We start from the raw sequence: 17,547 nt of genomic DNA on the forward strand, positions 1-17,547 counted from the left end.
CTTTTTTGGAGGAGGGCAAGTGGGACAACGAAGAAAGAAAACAAACATAAATTTTTGAAGACATCAAAAAACATTGTTTTGCAGAAAGATGCAGCTGGAAAAATTGGACAGAGAGCGCAAAAACCGACTGACAACTACGTGAGTAAAACAATGGTCCATCCAGCGTTCGATCGAGCACTGAGGCAAGTCGAGAGACGGGTACTAGTCAAAACAACATGGCGCCCGGGAAGTAACTACCAGGTTATGAAAATATGAAGTACTGAGGCCACGCTACGAGACAAGTGGAAACTAAATCTTGCAGAATTGTTTGTGAACATTATAACTACCGGGTAGACAGAGGTGAGCGACGTTTTCCCTTTCCAATCTGCACGTGAAGATACGCTTGAATTTGATCGATGATGAACATGTCAAGTGGCTTGTTAACCTTTTCTCACGCCGTAAGTATGTATTTATGGGCACTAAATAGCCGGATAATTACCGGTAACATCAAGAACCACTTTAGATGGTAAAAGGTTTATTGGATTTATTTAAGCGGTATTTCTCACGTCCTCAGCCGACCTATCCATCATGTTATAAAACTCGTTCTAAAATTTTCAGAACTTTGTTTTTGTTTTGCTCACATGTACCACATTTTTGTACGCTTAAATCATACGTGCCGATTGAACTTAACATACTTGTTTTTACTTTTATTTATTATTTGGTAAATGTTTTACAAAATAATGGCTAATGGAACCATCAGAATAACGCCGCATCGGCGATATTCAAACGTAATTTTACCCTAAAATCTCTAGTGTCACACATTGCCCGAAAGACCTTATTTTTAAAATAGGTTTACTACCAAACCAAAGAGCGATGAAAAATCTTGATGACATCATTTAAATTGTACTAGGTGATACTAATTACAGTGGTGTTTTGATATGGAAAGCTTCAATTCTTGCAGAGATATTTTGGTTGAAAGATGGGTCAAAATTTGGGTATTTTTTGGCTCAAAACCGACCATGGGCACGTTGACCACGTTATCTTCCACACGTTAAAGAATTCTGCGATAATATTCTACCTACTGCATTATCATCTCAATATGTAGCCCCATGCAAAATATAAAGGAAATCTGAGAGGGTCGATGTAGACTCAAATTTTAATATTGCATGGATTTCAGATGGACCCTTTCTTAACCAGTGTTTAGAAAGATATCTTTGAAGATGTCATTTTAGAGACAATGACTTGCATGATATATGATTAACCTTAATATTTTTATAAAAAGGAAAACTCCACACCAGTAGTTAACCTGCTGGACTCAGAAGATCTGTCTGACATGTAAGATGCCGAGCATATGCTAATAACAAGACAAGCTTCAACTGTGCATGTGCACATGTTGAAACATGGAGGTATTGCTTCAAGGGGGCACTGCATTGCATTCCTGCAAGCAGTGCAAGAACTACCTATCTCAGGCTATCTCCAAACGAAGCAGGTATCTGTCCCCTGGCTACGTCAACTGGCTGGTTTCTAAAAATACCGGATGCTGCCAATGAAAGGATTGACCTGCCGGATGCTGGACGTTGAAGAAATAGCACAGTGTTTGCAACTTTTTTAAGAGAAGTCAGAAGAAGAACAAAGAGAGTTTATTATTTTTAACTATTTGTTTATTACTTAAGGTACAAGACAGAACGGGAAGATTTTCTATGAATGTAAGTCAATGGAAAGCTTGTTTGTCAAATGGTGTGGAAAAAATGTTACAGCATAAGTAACAGGAGGTACAGTGTAAGAGAGTGATAAAATGCCAAGTCATTATTTTTGCCACTATCTAATGCAGTTGATTTTAAGAAAAAAAAAGTCTCCTTTTTTCTGACCTAGTTTTCACTTTTTTCTGTCTGTCGGAATGTTTTAGGTTCTTCAATCTAAAAAAAGGACTTTGAAGGCGGTCGCACTAAAGAAGCCAGCATATGCCAGGGTGGCTACATAAAATCAGAGATTTTTAACAGCCAAAAACATGATTTACAAAGTTCTTGTGGACCATGGCAGACAGAATGCCAAACGAAAACAAAATGCATCTTTCATCTTGCATGATGAAGAGCCGAGTATACAAAGTATATGTTGAGGAAATTACCAAAAATGACATGCCTGAAAAACCGCTTGGCTATTCGCAGTTCCGCAACATGTGGAATAAGAAGTTCAAGCACGTTATAATTCCAAAGGTAATTTTTAATTTATAATATATTATTTTTTAGAATTTTAAATTAAATGAAGACAACCCCTCGTGAGAGAATGTATGATTACCTGAAGTTTGTAAATTGGATAAGGACCTTAGTTCTCCTAAGCCATTTCCACCAAGTCACACTCTGTTTTCCTTTTTCATTGACTACTGTATTAACTCAAATAAGCGAACCTAGCAAGCAAACAATGATCGCTGGCAAGTATTACAAAACCAAGCGCTGATATTTTTTCATTCTTTCTACATTTAGGAGTATAATCAGCAAAGAACCGATGTTGACAACCTCGTCGCAGAGAAGAACGCTTTATCAGAGAGTTTTGCAAGTTCTTATGCTGATGATTTTGACCAGGACGAGCCTAGTCCGTTTAAGGTATGTTTATTTCCTTTTCCGTATTTATAACCTTCTTTAGAATACCTTTCTGGTGTGATACCTTTCATTGACCTAAATTTACGATAACTGATAAGGGAGGAGTAATTTACACATATATGGTTCGTGTTTATTGTTGGCTGCCGTTCACTCTTGACTCCACCTTTTTTGGCTAATTTATAGATGTTGATGCGAGTTCTTAAAGATAGAAATGATACAAGATTATGTGGTATCTGTGCATAAAGGCCAGTCGCATTCTATTCTTGTCACACACCCAAACAAAAAGACATTTCCTTTTTAAGTTCAAATACTCTTTGACAAAACAATTAACACTGTCTAGGTTGTTGAAGATTATGGGCTTGAGAAAAAGAGACGCAAAAATATGCAAGAGAAGGCTCACCATCCTACAACAAAGGTTCGTTATGCCGACATGAATGTTCCTCTTACTATTAATTGATGAATACTTTCGTATATAATTTAAATGTAGGTGAAACAAAAAAAAGTACAAGGAAGTACAGAGAAGTAGATAATTAAATAAATAAATAAAAATTCTCATGTTGATATATTTTATGTTTAAAACAGGTAACTACTGACAATGCTTTTTCAAGCGAATATGGTGTAAGACCTTTAGCTAAGCCCGGTGACAAGGCAGATATTTGGAATAAACCACTGCAAAATGCCAGTATGATCAGGCATGCTTTGAAAAATCACTTTGCAGTGACATTTGTACGCTTCTTACAACGAATGGTCAGAGCAGTGAAAAGGCCTGTGAAAGAGAACAAAAACAAGCAGGATTGACTATTATGTCACATCATCGACTTTTGTAGTTTGGATAAAACAGTCCTGATGTTTTGGTATGATTCAATCTGGATTGCCGCAGTAGTCACACTCTTTTATTAAATATGACATAATTCAACCTTTAAGTTGCAAAGTTATGAATAAAGTATCATCTTATTTTTTTACTATTGTAACATCTACCTTGGATGCAATGCAATCAGCCAATCCAGATGGTGGCTTAAGTTGGATGCTACAGACCTGAGGGTTGCAGTGATGCACTCTGGTAGACATGTATGAAATGATGAAGTTGCCTTAGGAGATGGAGAGTTGCAGAAGTTAAGACATAACTATGATGATCCATTTAAATTACTGGATGGTCAAATTCAGGGTGTCAGCATGTTGTGCATACTGCAGGCGACCTGAAGGACAGTTGGAACCTAAATGAGGACAAACTGACAGTGAGACTTGCGACCAACTGACCAGCCGGACCAATCACTGCCATCATCACATCAAGAAAAACAGTTAAAAAGCTTCTTGAAGAAATATGTTGAAGCCTTAACTGAGAACATCAACGCTCGTTTTCAACAATCCTCACCCGTACTGGATTCCTTCAAGATATTCGATCTGCTTTCTGTTCCTGCAAAAACTGACAATGCCTTCAGGTATTGTCTAGTCTTGGTATTAAGCATATTTCTACAAATAAAACTGTTTGGTGTTCTTTGTGTTTTTGATTTTTGTTTTTGTAATTTTTTAAAGTGAATATGGCACCAACATAATTAAAAAGCTGGCAGACCTTTACTATCCAGGGCCCCAGCATGCAGATGACTGCCAAAAATTTAACAAGAGCTGCAAGAAGTACAAAAGTGACCAGAATAGTGAAAATTCTTCTTCAAAAATTTTTTCTTGAAATTATGGGTAAATATGTCAAGTTTTCTAATGTTCATGTTTGTCAGCAAGCATCTAGACCTTTTCGTAAAACTGCAATGGAGACAAATTCTCAAGCTCTGCCTTCTCAGCCCACATCAAGGGCTTATTCCACAAACTGTCTAATTTTTATGTTACAGTCAATTATTATTATTATTATTATTATACATTTATTTATATCATTATGACAAAGGAATTGACTTTGTCTTTGCTGCTTTAGTCAGATGTTGCTGACACTAATAGTTTTCAAGTTTTTAAAACAAATTAAACTAATGAAACAGCAAAGGATTTAATTCTCGAATAGGATTCACCTTTTAATTATCCAGACTTGTGAAATCGAAGGTTGGAAGCGTTTATGAATTTGAGTAAGTGTTTTGAGGGCGATCATGTTTCAATCAAAATCGCGCTTTTTCTTTTTACGATGAGCGTCAATTCTTATTGATAGTAAAATGCCTCTCATCACCGTCATCAGGTTTAATTTTTCATCTTCTTTAAAAGATAATCATCAATGATAATCATCTTGAAATAAAAGCTCATATCTTTATGTTAAGTGTTTCTTTTACGTATTCAATTTTTTACGCAGAAGTGATTTATAAAAGCCCTCCGAGCTAGAATTGATTCGCAAAAGTGTTTCCCTCACTACCATATGCATATTTCTGGAAGCATAGAAGCTTAAACTGTATCAAAATAAAATGGGCCCCATTTTGCAGTCACCACCTTCTTTGGATTTGTCTTAGCTATATATAATTGCTGATCTTGACACCCGCAAAGCCCAACTGGCTACACTGGTGTACGTAAAGAAGACCTGCCTGCCTGACGAAGCCAGCCAATGGCAATGGTTTTTGCAAATGAAAAACCCGGTTCATGAACAGGAGGTGCTTGAGACCGTTTTCGCCGGAATTTTTGGAGAGCCAGGAGCGAGTACCTCCTCTGTTGATCAGGGCTAGACACTCGTAATCTTACTTTCTAGGTGTCATAAGCAAGGCAGTTATCTCTGACTGGCCAGCAGACTGAATCGAAGAGAATAGGAAAAACAAAGAAAATATTAAGACACCGAAAGTTCGAGCAATAAGTGTAAAAACTAATTACCAAAACTCTACTCAAAGCACTGCAACTGTCTTGTGCAGTTCATTTTAAGAAAAGAAGTTCACAGTTTCCTTTTTCTGACCTATGTAGTTGTCACTTTTTCCCCATCTGTCGGAATGTCTTAGGTTCTTCAATCTCAAAAAAGACTTTGAAGGTGGTCGCACTACAGGAGCCAGCTTACACAAGGGTCACTAGGTAAAATCAAAGAGATTTTTGACAGCCAAAACATGGTTTACAAAGTTCTTCTGTACCATGGCAGACAGAAAGCCCAAGGAAAATAAAATGCATCTTCCATCTTACATGACAAAGAGCCAAGTAAACAAAAAATATGTCAGGGAATTACCAAAAATGACATGCCTGAAAAACCGCTTGGCTATTCACAGTTTCGCAAGATGTGAAATAAGAAAGTTTGTAAATTGGATGAGAACCTTATCTTATCTGAGAAAGCACTGTCATGTTTGTTAAGGCAAGAATCTCTCTTGAAGAATTGCACAAATAAAGAGAACATGTAAGAAATGCAAAAGGCCAAACCCAACTCAACTCTACGTAAAAGGCGTTTTCCATTGACAAAGAAAGTGGTGCCTGTTCGCAATGCCCGATCTATGAACACACTGTTATCAAACCTGGAAAGCTACAAACGCAGGAGAGCTCCACAGTTATCTAACTCTCCAAGGATCTTCTGTGTGGAGATTGCACAATGTGCCCTGGAATGCTACAAGATTTTTCAAAATTAGGGTACACGCCACAAAATATCCAAATAATGGGTGGAAGGAAAAGAAGGAAAATGTTGAGGAAGCCACAAGGTCCAAGCATCAAATACCTGTAGTAGCCACTACCCATGGGAGTTTCTTTCCCCTGGTAGTAAAACCAAATGCACAAGAAATGTTTGCCAACAACGTTCAAGGCTTGACAAACAATTCCCTAAATATTGTTTCGTTATTATTTCCTTATATAAATATATTTCTTGTAAGAGCATTAAGATTTTTTAATGTAATGCACTAGAAATAAGCAAACATGTTATTTATGTCGCAACATGATACCTATGTGATAACTTGTTGTGTCTCATTGGTACCAGGTACCAAGATTGCGTAAATTCTATCCAAAAAGGTTTTAGGGCGGTTCCATTAACTTTATAGGCAAGGTTCACTGTTCACTGAGTCCTTCTTTCCCTTGCCATCAGCTAGAATTAACATCTCAAGAGATAAGTTTTTTCCTCTTGCCAGCTTTTCATCTAATCAGGCAAGTTATTATTTCAAATTTTTCTGGGATATTTTGAACACTCTTGACAGGCTCGCGTTGGTCTTGGGTAATTTTATTTTTACATCCCATTCCATTTTATGTCTACAAATCTCGGTTAAGTGCTTAACGTTTCGTACAATGGCTCCAACTCGTGTCCTTATTTTTGGGCATTTGTTTATTCACCACTTGAAGTCCTTTCTAATTGCAAAGTATAGTCTCAGTTTAGTAAATCACTTTCAACTAGGTGATGATGTAGAAATAGGATGGCATGGGATTGGGGGAAGAATGGTCGGAAAAATTTGTACATACGACCTCAGGCTTGTTGAGTCGTTTTCTCCTGACATTGTTATTCTACAGCTGGGGACCAACGACTTGACTTCCCTTTCTGCCGTTAGAACTGGTTCAGCGATAGAGGACCTTACTCATCTGCTGTTCCAGTCATACAGAGTGGAACTTATCTGGTATATCTGTAGAACGGCTTACCAACGACAAACTTGATGTTGCCAGTTTTTTCAAGATGCATTGTTTGTGACATAGCTCCTTTAATAGTCAAGTCAGAATTTTAACTCAATATTTACAAGTAGTACTAGAGCCTATTCCCTATGCCATATATTGGTGTCATTGTGGGTTTTGGAACTGCAAATCCTGTTTTTGTGCTCTCACTTTGCCGCATGAGTGTACAACCCACTTGATCGCCCCTTTTGGGGTGTGTCCAATGCACTCGGCTCTGTGATATTGCACTTAGTTAATCATTGTCATATGGATCATGGCAAAGTTTGTTGCCGCTCTAGACGCTAGTCTAGTTTTTATTTCTTTAAAAACAAAACTATATTCTTATTTTGTTTGTTTGATTGACCCGGTTGCACTAAGCGCACTGGCATTGTTTGAATTTTTACTCAGGCTGTCCTTTTTTGTAGCCGACAGTTGGCTAGGAATTTTATCTTATCGTTGTCGTAATCTGTTAATAAGACAATGAATCTGTCACGCTTGTCTCGCCCAGAACATTCACCGTGTGTTTTCAGTTTGGCTTTATGTTTTACCATTTTTGACTTTCTCTTGTAAGTAAGGCCTCCAAGAAAGCATGCCGAGGCCAAAGCTCCAGTAACTCGATCAAAACGGGCTAAGCGCTAGAAATAAATACCAATATCGTCCGGCTTGGTTAAGCTTTTTGTTGGTTAAGCTATTTGTTGCTTGAACTTGAGCAGTAACCATCAGTTTTCACAGTAGCTAACTGAGTTACCATACATTTTTTTTTTGCCTTAACAGATTTGTCAATACCATGTTTCTTTTGAGTAAATTTGCACTAGCTGTTTTAACAGCCCGGATAGGTAGATTATTGGAACAGTGGCATCATGGCCCCTTGAGAACTGCAAACTTATTAAATTTCCTGCATCCAATTTATTTTCTCTTAATGTTTGTTGAGCCAAAGAGTGTTTGAACCTTGAACGGCTTTGCACCTTCATGTGATACTTCCTGTTTGTTTGGTGGGAAGCAAGTAGTGTTAGCTGTCAATTTTCTTTAGCTATGGCCTGTGGCTAATTTTTTATCTCGGAAGATTTGTGTTTGAATCTCCCCACTTCAAGGCTATTCCAAATTGGCTGGAGCTCACTACTATCTTGTGTCAAAAACGTGGATGACAGAGAATTTATCAACTGTCTCAAGCAATTGGTAACAGAAATTGTGAAGAGAAATCCCCCGAATTCATCACAAGCCTATCGCAAGATCTGTCTACAGAAATTAGAGAAGGTGCAGTCCACATTTTTTAAACAGTTAATCTGAACAACACTTTTTTCTATGCCAGGTGGTCTTGTACATGTTTAATAACACAGATAAAGGAGATGTCAGAGGAATTTAGTGTCCTGCTGATCGGGTCCTGTTATTAAAGCCTGGGTGTAAAGTAATGCTCTTATGGAACAAGTCGGATAGTTTGAGGAATGGGTCACAGTTGTCTTGAAGAAAGAAACATGGACCAAGACATCCAGAAGTGGCGATGCTGTTGGCAGCCGCACCCAGGTCCACCTCTGGTTGAAGTTGAAAATTAATTGCCACAAGTTGCAAGGACTTACCCTTCCTTCTGCAGTAATTCATTGCATCAAAGAGTTCGTCCCTGGACTGCTCTATGTCAACATGACATGACAGCTCAACACCTGCAAATTATTGAAAAACATCTGTGCCCTTTGCCAAGAAAATATAACATTCTTTAAAACAAACATTACTGTTAACCACTTAACGCATTCTTTCAACTTTCTTTTTAAAACAACTTTTAACTTTTTTAATTTTTGCGATTCCCTTGTTATATTGTATTGATTTGAATTCAAGACGTCATGTTTAACTTATATCATATTTACGAACTGTGATATAATGGATGTTGCATTCTTCATCTTGTTTATACACAAACTTTCTTCACCAAGGAGAAAGACATGTAAGTTTTCCTTCATTTGTTTATACAATTAATTACTTAAAAGGGCTGAAATTTGTTCCAATTTGTTCCAGAACTCCAAACAGAGATGTTTTCGTAGATAAGCCGCACCTGCGATTTTTGACTTGAATTTAAAGGAGAGGTGCGGCTTATACATGGATCTTTACGGTAATTTATGAGCTTTGTTGTCATAAGCAATCTTTCAATCTTTTCTCAAAATTTCACACCAGGGTGCTTGTTCTCCCCATCTCTTCAGTGCAAACAGAGTCAGAACTACTAAATTAGCAAGTCTGAAAAAGAAAAAAACATCTCCAAACAAAACAGGTATACATCCCCCTGGCTACTTTTCTCAAAAAAGTGACAAGGAAGTATCTGACCTGCGTCCGTTTTGGCCATTGAAGAAAAAGCACAAAAATCTACCATCTCTATTATTTACTACAAAAAGCACAGTGTTTGCAACTTTTTCGGGAGAAATCAGAAGAAGAACAAAGAGAGTTTATTTTGAACTATTTGTTTATTACTCAAGGTAAAGGACAGAATGGGAAGATTTTTTATGAATACAAAGTCAATGGAAAGCATGTTTGTCAAATGGCATGGAAAGAATGTTACAGCATAAGTAACGGGAGGTAAGAGAGAGTGATAACATGCTACATGTAAGTCATTTTTTGTACATTCATATATTATTATGCTTCTTGTGCAAACTTAAACTTTTAAATTTTTAAATTTTTAATATTAGGATTAGTTGCTTTCATATTTTAATTCTATATTTAGCATCTCTTTTTAAATTCTATTTTTTAACGATTTTAACGTAAATAGTCGTGCATTTTTATAGGTATACCTATACCTACTGGTATGCCTAAATCCTCACAAATCTTACGCTTACAATGTCTGTGCTTTTTCAGGACTACGACACAACTAAATTATCCAGAGACGAATGGGTTGCTGTGGCCTATGACAATAGATATTTTGTAGGTCAAATAGAGGAAATTAACTATGATGATGTTAAAGTGAATTTTCTAACTAAAAGTAGCAACAACGACCTTTGCTATTTGCCCCATGTACCAGACAAGGCCAACGTGCAGCCAACAGTAATCTTTTATCCAAGCGTAAAAGTGGTAAAAGATGGAAGGAGGTACAAGATCCATGATTTAAGAGATATTGTGACATCATTTGAAGAATTTTCTCAAAAATATTTTTAGCATCCATCGCACTTGTATTATTATAAAACCATTTATAGGAGCTTTGTCACGGTGAGTGCACCATACCTATGCAGATTTAGCGATACTCATTATTGTAAAATATATTTTCTTTAGAATCTGTAGTACAATAAAAGCTCACATTAACTGTCAAAGCAATTTTTGATGCTCACGCATCAAAGGATTGTGAAAATCTGTCTCCAGCTGGTTAATATGCCCTCTACCGCAGTTAAAAGTCTCTGTGAAAGAGCTTTTTTTTTTAAAGAATACCTTCAATTACTGTAGTACCTCACAATTTGGATTTTTAACGCCCATGATACTCTCTGTTATGATTTATGAGTATTGTACAGAGACTGAGACCGTGTTACAACATTAAATAAAGGTATTATCTTTAAGTCTTGTGGCTGGCTTTTACCATTCACATTACAAATGTGGGTCAATGATTAAGATCAACTGTCTGTTGCAGACAGAATTTGCAATGAAGAATCATGGGAAGGGGCTGGTTAATCAGCTGAGAGCCATCCAATCCAAAGGTTTTGGGCTCAGGCCAAAAAGAGGTCCTAAAAGTTGAAATTAATTTGCAGGACGCTGACTCTTCATCTGCTAAAGGGTTCAGGTACTAATTTTCAAATGAACAGGAATCAAAGGTTATGTTATGTGGGGGGCACGTGGGTAGGGCTCATGAAAAAAAGTTGGAAGAATGTCGAGATATGTCATCATTCACGCTAGCCTTTACTGCCTTGCACAAATCAGAATTTCATACTTTTGAATCAGTGAAGTGCTGGCAAAAAGCGTACATTTGCTGCCACAATGAAGAGGCCTGCATGTGATTGTATTGGACCTAAGTTCATTCAAAACACCAAGCTGAATCACTACTGTGCTGTCATTCAAGCGGGAAACAGCCCTGAAAAGTAAGATACCATGCTGACACCTAGCAAGTACCACAGCAGGGACATTCATGAGAGGGAGGGGGTCTTGTTTGTTCTATCCCTTGGTGAGTGTGAAAGTAATAAAAATGGGTTTTACTTAGGCATAAATGGTGAAGGACAGCCATATCACTCTGCTCACCACTGAAATGCAAATTTAATGGGCTTGCTTATGATATTCACATATCGCTTTCAATTTGCCCTTGAGCAGTAATTTAGTTGGTAACCATGCTTTATTAACGATGGGTCAGATGTCGTAAAAACAAAACGATAAAATCTTACTGATCTATGTGTACTGATAGCTGTTTCACTTGACTCTTTTAGCTAAGATCACAATGTAATTAACTTTTTATTGGATTTTTTCAAGAAATCCAACAGTTTTGAACTATACACAAAGAGATGCAAGGGCAGAGATGATTAAGGAGCATCACAATGGTCAGCCAGTGTCGGACCACAAAATGTAGCTGTTCAAACCCCTGAGATAATTGTTTTGCCCACTGGGTGTAGACCAGAGTGGTTTAATGATGGTGTGAGCATGTTAAGTTATTGTTCAGTTTTTTGGATGCTCTACTTAAAAAAGCAAGAAACAATGATCATGGCCACCTATAGTGTAACAGCTCATGACACAACTTGACCAAGTACCCTTTTTTTCTGGCATGTCTGCCAGTGACAAGTCTGAAATGTCCACAGCAGACCAAACCACTCATAATCACCGTTCTGTTATAGAAGGTCTCAAAATAAAAAACTCTGGACATCAGACAAAGCCTGGACTCCCCTTTCCAACAGACTTAGAAATTATGCTTCATTTTGTGGAAATTGTGAAGGCCGACCTCTCTCGTCCAAGTTGTAAGGACATTCTTGATATGCCGCTTAAGACCTCATGTGAACATTACTTTTGTACTCATTGTTTTTCAAATGCTCTCGATGTTACCCAAGTGACAGCATGTCCTGTGTTCAAAACAGCAACAAGAGTGTCACTGCTATAAAGGCTACCCCATATGCATATGTGGAAAATTTGGTGGGTCACGTTTCAGCCTTTGTGGATGAAAATGCAAAGTAAGTGGACAGCACACCTACAAACATATGGCTACATTGTGTACATGTCTTTTTTTAACTTTTCTATAACCGACCCCTTTGCTGATTCATTGTGAAATAAAATGGTGTTTTGTTAGGGCAAATCTGTTGACAACCCATGAGGACATGATTCCTGAGGATTAACTATATGTAAAACTCATTTTCAATCTAAGCAGAATGAGGCTTGGTTTGTTCAAGCTTGATCTGGCTCACAGATTTGGAGTTCACATTTCCACTGTCAACAGAATTTATATTTCATGGTTACCTAAACCTATGGCTAAATAGAATGGCAACAGACAAAGCAATGCCTCAATCTCCAATGCACAATGGACAAATGGCACCAGTGATCTGTACCTGCTCATCACTAGATCTAGATTATACATGAGGGACTTGGAACTAAGCCTTCTTATAACATGGAGTAACAGTCAAATCTTCATCCAGAAATAGAAAGGAATTGATCATGGTAGAAACAAAATATCAAAATAGGAAAGAGTTCATCACAGTAGAAACATGATAACAAAATAGAAAAGAGTAGATCACGCAAGAAACAAGATATGGCTGGCTACAGTTTCAAACTGTATAATGCAATCGACTCTCATCTGGTAACTGTACACAATCAAAAAGAAAACGATTACATTCAGCACTGTCACAAGGGAGAGAGATCATGGATAGGACTGAATGATCGCAGTGTAGAGGGTTCATTTGTATGGACAAACAAAGAACTAAGTAGCTTAAGAAACTGGGCTTTCATGCTTCCAAACGGGTAGCAGAGAACATCAAAAAAACTTCTAATAAGGCCAAAAGAATAGAACCATTGCAACCGATGGAAACCTAATTCAATGTTACTTGGGCTAGCATTCACTATATTTTTGTTTAACCTAGCATCGAAAACGTTTTGTTTATAGAACTATTATCCTTTTTGATCTTTTTAAAATATTTTTAAGCAAAATTATGACAACAATGTTTGTGCAAGTTGCATAAGTTTCCAGTTTGGAACACATACCCAGAAATTTGGTTGAGCAAGCTGAGCACATGGATATATGCACAAGGTTTCTTTCTTTTGGATGCCCCAGTGCATACCTTGCTCTCCAGTAAAGCAATGCTTTGTTTATTTATTTCAAAGGAAATCATTAGAAATCGTGTGCAGACACAAAGTAACATGTTACACTTTAAGCTTAAACAAATGCACTACTAACCACCACAGCTCTGATGTTAGCGCAATCCATCAGAATACTAAAGGATCCTTCAATTGTTCTTGCAAAGCTGGTTTCCATGGAGATGGAGGGAAATGTTTAAGGTTACTATCACTTTTATGTAATTTCAACCATCAAACCATTCCAAAAAATGCATCATTTATATTTTCTTGGTCTCTAGCCAATCAGATCATGATCAATTGATTACATTTAGAAGTAAAAAAATTATATATTTGTCATGTTTTTCAAGAATTTTTTTATGATTTTTTGATAGTATTTTGCAATACATCATTTATACTGCATACCATTTTGTCAGGTTTTTGGCATCAAGGAAAATGGTTTGTTTAAGACGGGGGGTTTCCCGTGAAGCGCAAAATTGTCTTTTTAGTTTAGTAACATTGATTTTTTTGTCAGAGATTGATATAAAACAATGAGGCTTCCAGTTCTGTGCCTTGCATGGAGGAAAGAACAGTTCTGAATATCAACAGGCTTTTTAAATACTTATTGAAATTAACTTATATAATATTAATATACATTATTATTTATATTGAAAAGGCGTCATTAGGTCTTTGCCATGATAAGATATTTTATTTAAAGATGAAGCGTTTACTGGAGACATTTCTGAAGAAAATAAAAAATTCAAGAGAGGAAAAAGACGAAGAGCAAGCAGTGGGAGTTGGGGAGAAGATAGCAATGCCTGCTTCAAGATAATATTCAAGAGAAAACTCATGTAGTAGTGAGCTACTTTGACCTACATACCCAGTCACACCATGACAAGGTACTCAAGCCAGTGTTTGGTGTCTGTGATTATTGGTATCGTTATGAATTTGCCAAGACACACACCAACTGCTGCATGAAGGCTTATGAGGATGTTCCACAACAGCAAGCTTTTTCAAGACATTTAAAGATGGAATTCAACCAATAAGCAGCCTACAATTTAAAATATTTAACTTGAAATGTAAACCAAATTAATTTATCACTGTTCTCAGCTAATATTTCTAAAACATTTTTTTTATTTTTTGTATTACCGTTTTCTTTCCCATCTATGTTTGTTTTATTTGTGTATTATAAAAAATTGTTTCTTAAATGTATTATTTCTTCAAATTGGTTTCAAAGGTGGTTGGGTTTTAGAAGCCATGAAGTTGTTATTTTACGATGGTTTACTCACAAGCGCAATTAGAAGAGAAAATTATTCAGTCAACTGATCTGATGTCGCAGTCTTATCAGATATGTTTGGAAATTTATCAAACACCAAAGGTAGATATTATTATCAAACTTGATGATTTCAAAAAGCAATTACCTACAGCTGACTTGGATGTTGTGGAAGAAGAATTTGAAAAGAGTTTGCCGCTGTTTACTGAGATTAAGAAGATGATTTCTGAGGAGCGAAAGCGTCGTCATGTTCAGCAGCTGAAGAATACAAAGAGGCTTACTAATGTGAAGATGAATGTTAAATTAACACGCAGATGCAAAAGAGATTGATATAAAACAATGAGGCTTCCAGTTCTGTGCCTTGCATGGAGGAAAGAACAGTTCTGAATATCAACAGGCTTTTCAAATACTTATTGAAATTAACTTAAATAATATTAATATACATTATTCTTTATATTGAAAAGGCGTCATTAGGTCTTTGCCATGATAAGATATTTTATTTGAACAATTTATTCATTGCTTTCTCACTGTTCACTAAGATGTTCCACAGCAGCAAGAAGATGACACATTTACTGGAAACATTTCTGAAGAAAATAAAAAATTCAAGAGAGGAAAAAGACGAAGAGAAAGCGGCGGGAGTTGGGGAGAAGATAGCAATGCCTGCTTCAAGATAATATTCAAGATAATGCTCATGTAGTAGTGAGCTACTTTGACCTACATACCCAGTCACACCATGATAAGGTACTCAAGCCAGTGTTTGGTGTCTGTGATTATTGGTATCGTTATGAATTTGCCAAGACACACACCAACTGCTGCATGAAGGCTTATGAGGATGTTCCACAACAGCAAGCCTTTTCAAGACATTTAAAGATGGAATTCAACCAATAAGCAGCCTACAATTTAAAATATTTAACTTGAAATGTTAACCAAATTAATTTATCACTGTTCTCAGCTAATATTTCTAAAACATTTTTTTATTTTTTGTATTACCGTTTTCTTTCCCATCTATGTTTGTTTTATTTGTGTATTATAAAAAATTGTTTCTTAAATGTATTATTTCTTCAAATTGGTTTCAAAGTTGGTTGGGTTTTAGAAGCCATGAAGTTGTTATTTTACGATGGTTTACTCACAAGCGCAATTAGAAGAGAAAATTATTCAGTCAACTGATCTGATGTCGCAGTCTTATCAGATATGTTTGGAAATTTATCAAACACCAAAGGTAGATATTATTATCAAACTTGATGATTTCAAAAAGCAATTACCTACAGCTGACTTGGATGTTGTGGAAGAAGAATTTGAGAAGAGTTTGTCGCTGTTTACTGAGATTAAGAAGATGATTTCTGAGGAGCGAAAGCGTCGTCGTTATGTTCAGCAGCTGAAGAATAAAAAGAGGCTTACTAATGTGAAGACGAATGTTAAATTAACACGCAGATGCAAAAGAGATTGATATAAAACAATGAGGCTTCCAGTTCTGTGCCTTGCATGGAGGAAAGAACAGTTCTGAATATCAACAGGCTTTTCAAATACTTATTGAAATTAACTTAAATAATATTAATATACATTATTCTTTATATTGAAAAGGCGTCATTAGGTCTTTGCCATGATAAGATATTTTATTTAAACAATTAATTCATTGTTTTTCTCACTGTTCATTTAGATGTTTCACAACAGCAAGATGAAGCGTTTACTGGAAACATTTCTGTAGAAGAAAATAAACAATTGAAGAGAGTAAAAAGACGCAGAGAGAGCAGCGGAAGTTGGGGAGAAGAGAGGAATGCCTGCTTCAGGGCTATTCAAGAGAAAACTCATGTAGTAGTGAGCTACTTTGACCTACATACCCAATCACACCATGATAAGGTACTCAAGCCAGTGTTTGGTGTCTGTGATTATTGGTATCGTTATGAATTTGCCAAGACACACACCAACTGCTGCATGAAGGCTTATGAGGATGTTCCACAACAGCAACCCTTTTCAAGCCATTTACAGATGGAATTCAACCAATAAGCAGCCTAAAATTTGGAATATTTAACTTGAAATGTGGACCAAATTAATTTATCACTGTTCTCAGCTAATATTTCTAAAACATTTTTTTATTTTTTGTATTACCGTTTTCTTTCCCATCTTTGTTTGTTTTATTTGTGTATTATAAAAAATTGTTTCTTAAATGTATTATTTCTTCAAATTGGTTTCAAAGTTGGTTGGGTTTTAGAAGCCGTGAAGTTGTTATTTTACGATGGTTTACTCACAAGCGCAATTAGAAGAGAAAATTATTCAGTCAACTGATCTGATGTCGCAGTCTTATCAGATATGTTTGGAAATTTATCAAACACCAAAGGTAGATATTATTATCAAACTTGATGATTTCAAAAAGCAATTACCTACAGCTGACTTGGATGTTGTGGAAGAAGAATTTGAGAAGAGTTTGTTGCTGTTTACTGAGATTAAGAAGATGATTTCTGAGGAGCGAAAGCGTCGTCGTTATGTTCAGCAGCTGAAGAATAAAAAGAGGCTTACTAATGTGAAGACGAATGTTAAATTAACACGCAGATGCAAAAGAGATTGATATAAAACAATGAGGCTTCCAGTTCTGTGCCTTGCAGGGAGGAAAGAACAGTTCTGAATATCAACAGGCTTTTCAAATACTTATTGAAATTAACATTAATAATATTAATATATACACTGTACATTACCGGTATTCTTTATATCAAAAAGGCATCATTAGGTCTTTACTATGATTAGATATCTTATTTAAACAATTTATTCATTGCTTTTCTTACTGTTCATTTAGATATTTCACAACAGCAAGAAGATGAAGCGTTTACTGGAGACATTTCTGAAGAAAATAAAAAATTCAAGAGAGGAAAAAGACGAAGTGGAAGCAGCGGGAGTTGGGGAGAAGAGACCAATGCCTGCTTCAGGGCTATTCAAGAGAAACCTCGAGTAGGAGTGAGCTACTTTGACCTACATACCCAGTCACACCATGAT

General features: G+C 36.4%; 1 protein-coding gene across 1 annotated transcript; it reads left to right on the forward strand.

The window, feature by feature from the left end:
* Positions 1-1,887: 1,887 nt before the first annotated feature.
* Positions 1,888-3,065, forward strand: LOC144652321 (uncharacterized). Its single transcript, XM_078512373.1, has 3 exons — positions 1,888-2,192; positions 2,460-2,579; positions 2,917-3,065. Exons 1-3 carry the CDS (start codon positions 2,013-2,015, stop codon positions 3,031-3,033), a joined length of 417 nt encoding a protein of 138 aa, XP_078368499.1. The 5' UTR covers positions 1,888-2,012; the 3' UTR covers positions 3,034-3,065.
* Positions 3,066-17,547: the final 14,482 nt, after the last annotated feature.

This window comes from Oculina patagonica, chromosome 4 (assembly GCF_052425735.1).
Source record: "Oculina patagonica isolate OP01 chromosome 4, crgOcupat, whole genome shotgun sequence".
Taxonomy (NCBI): Eukaryota; Metazoa; Cnidaria; class Anthozoa; order Scleractinia; family Oculinidae; genus Oculina; species Oculina patagonica.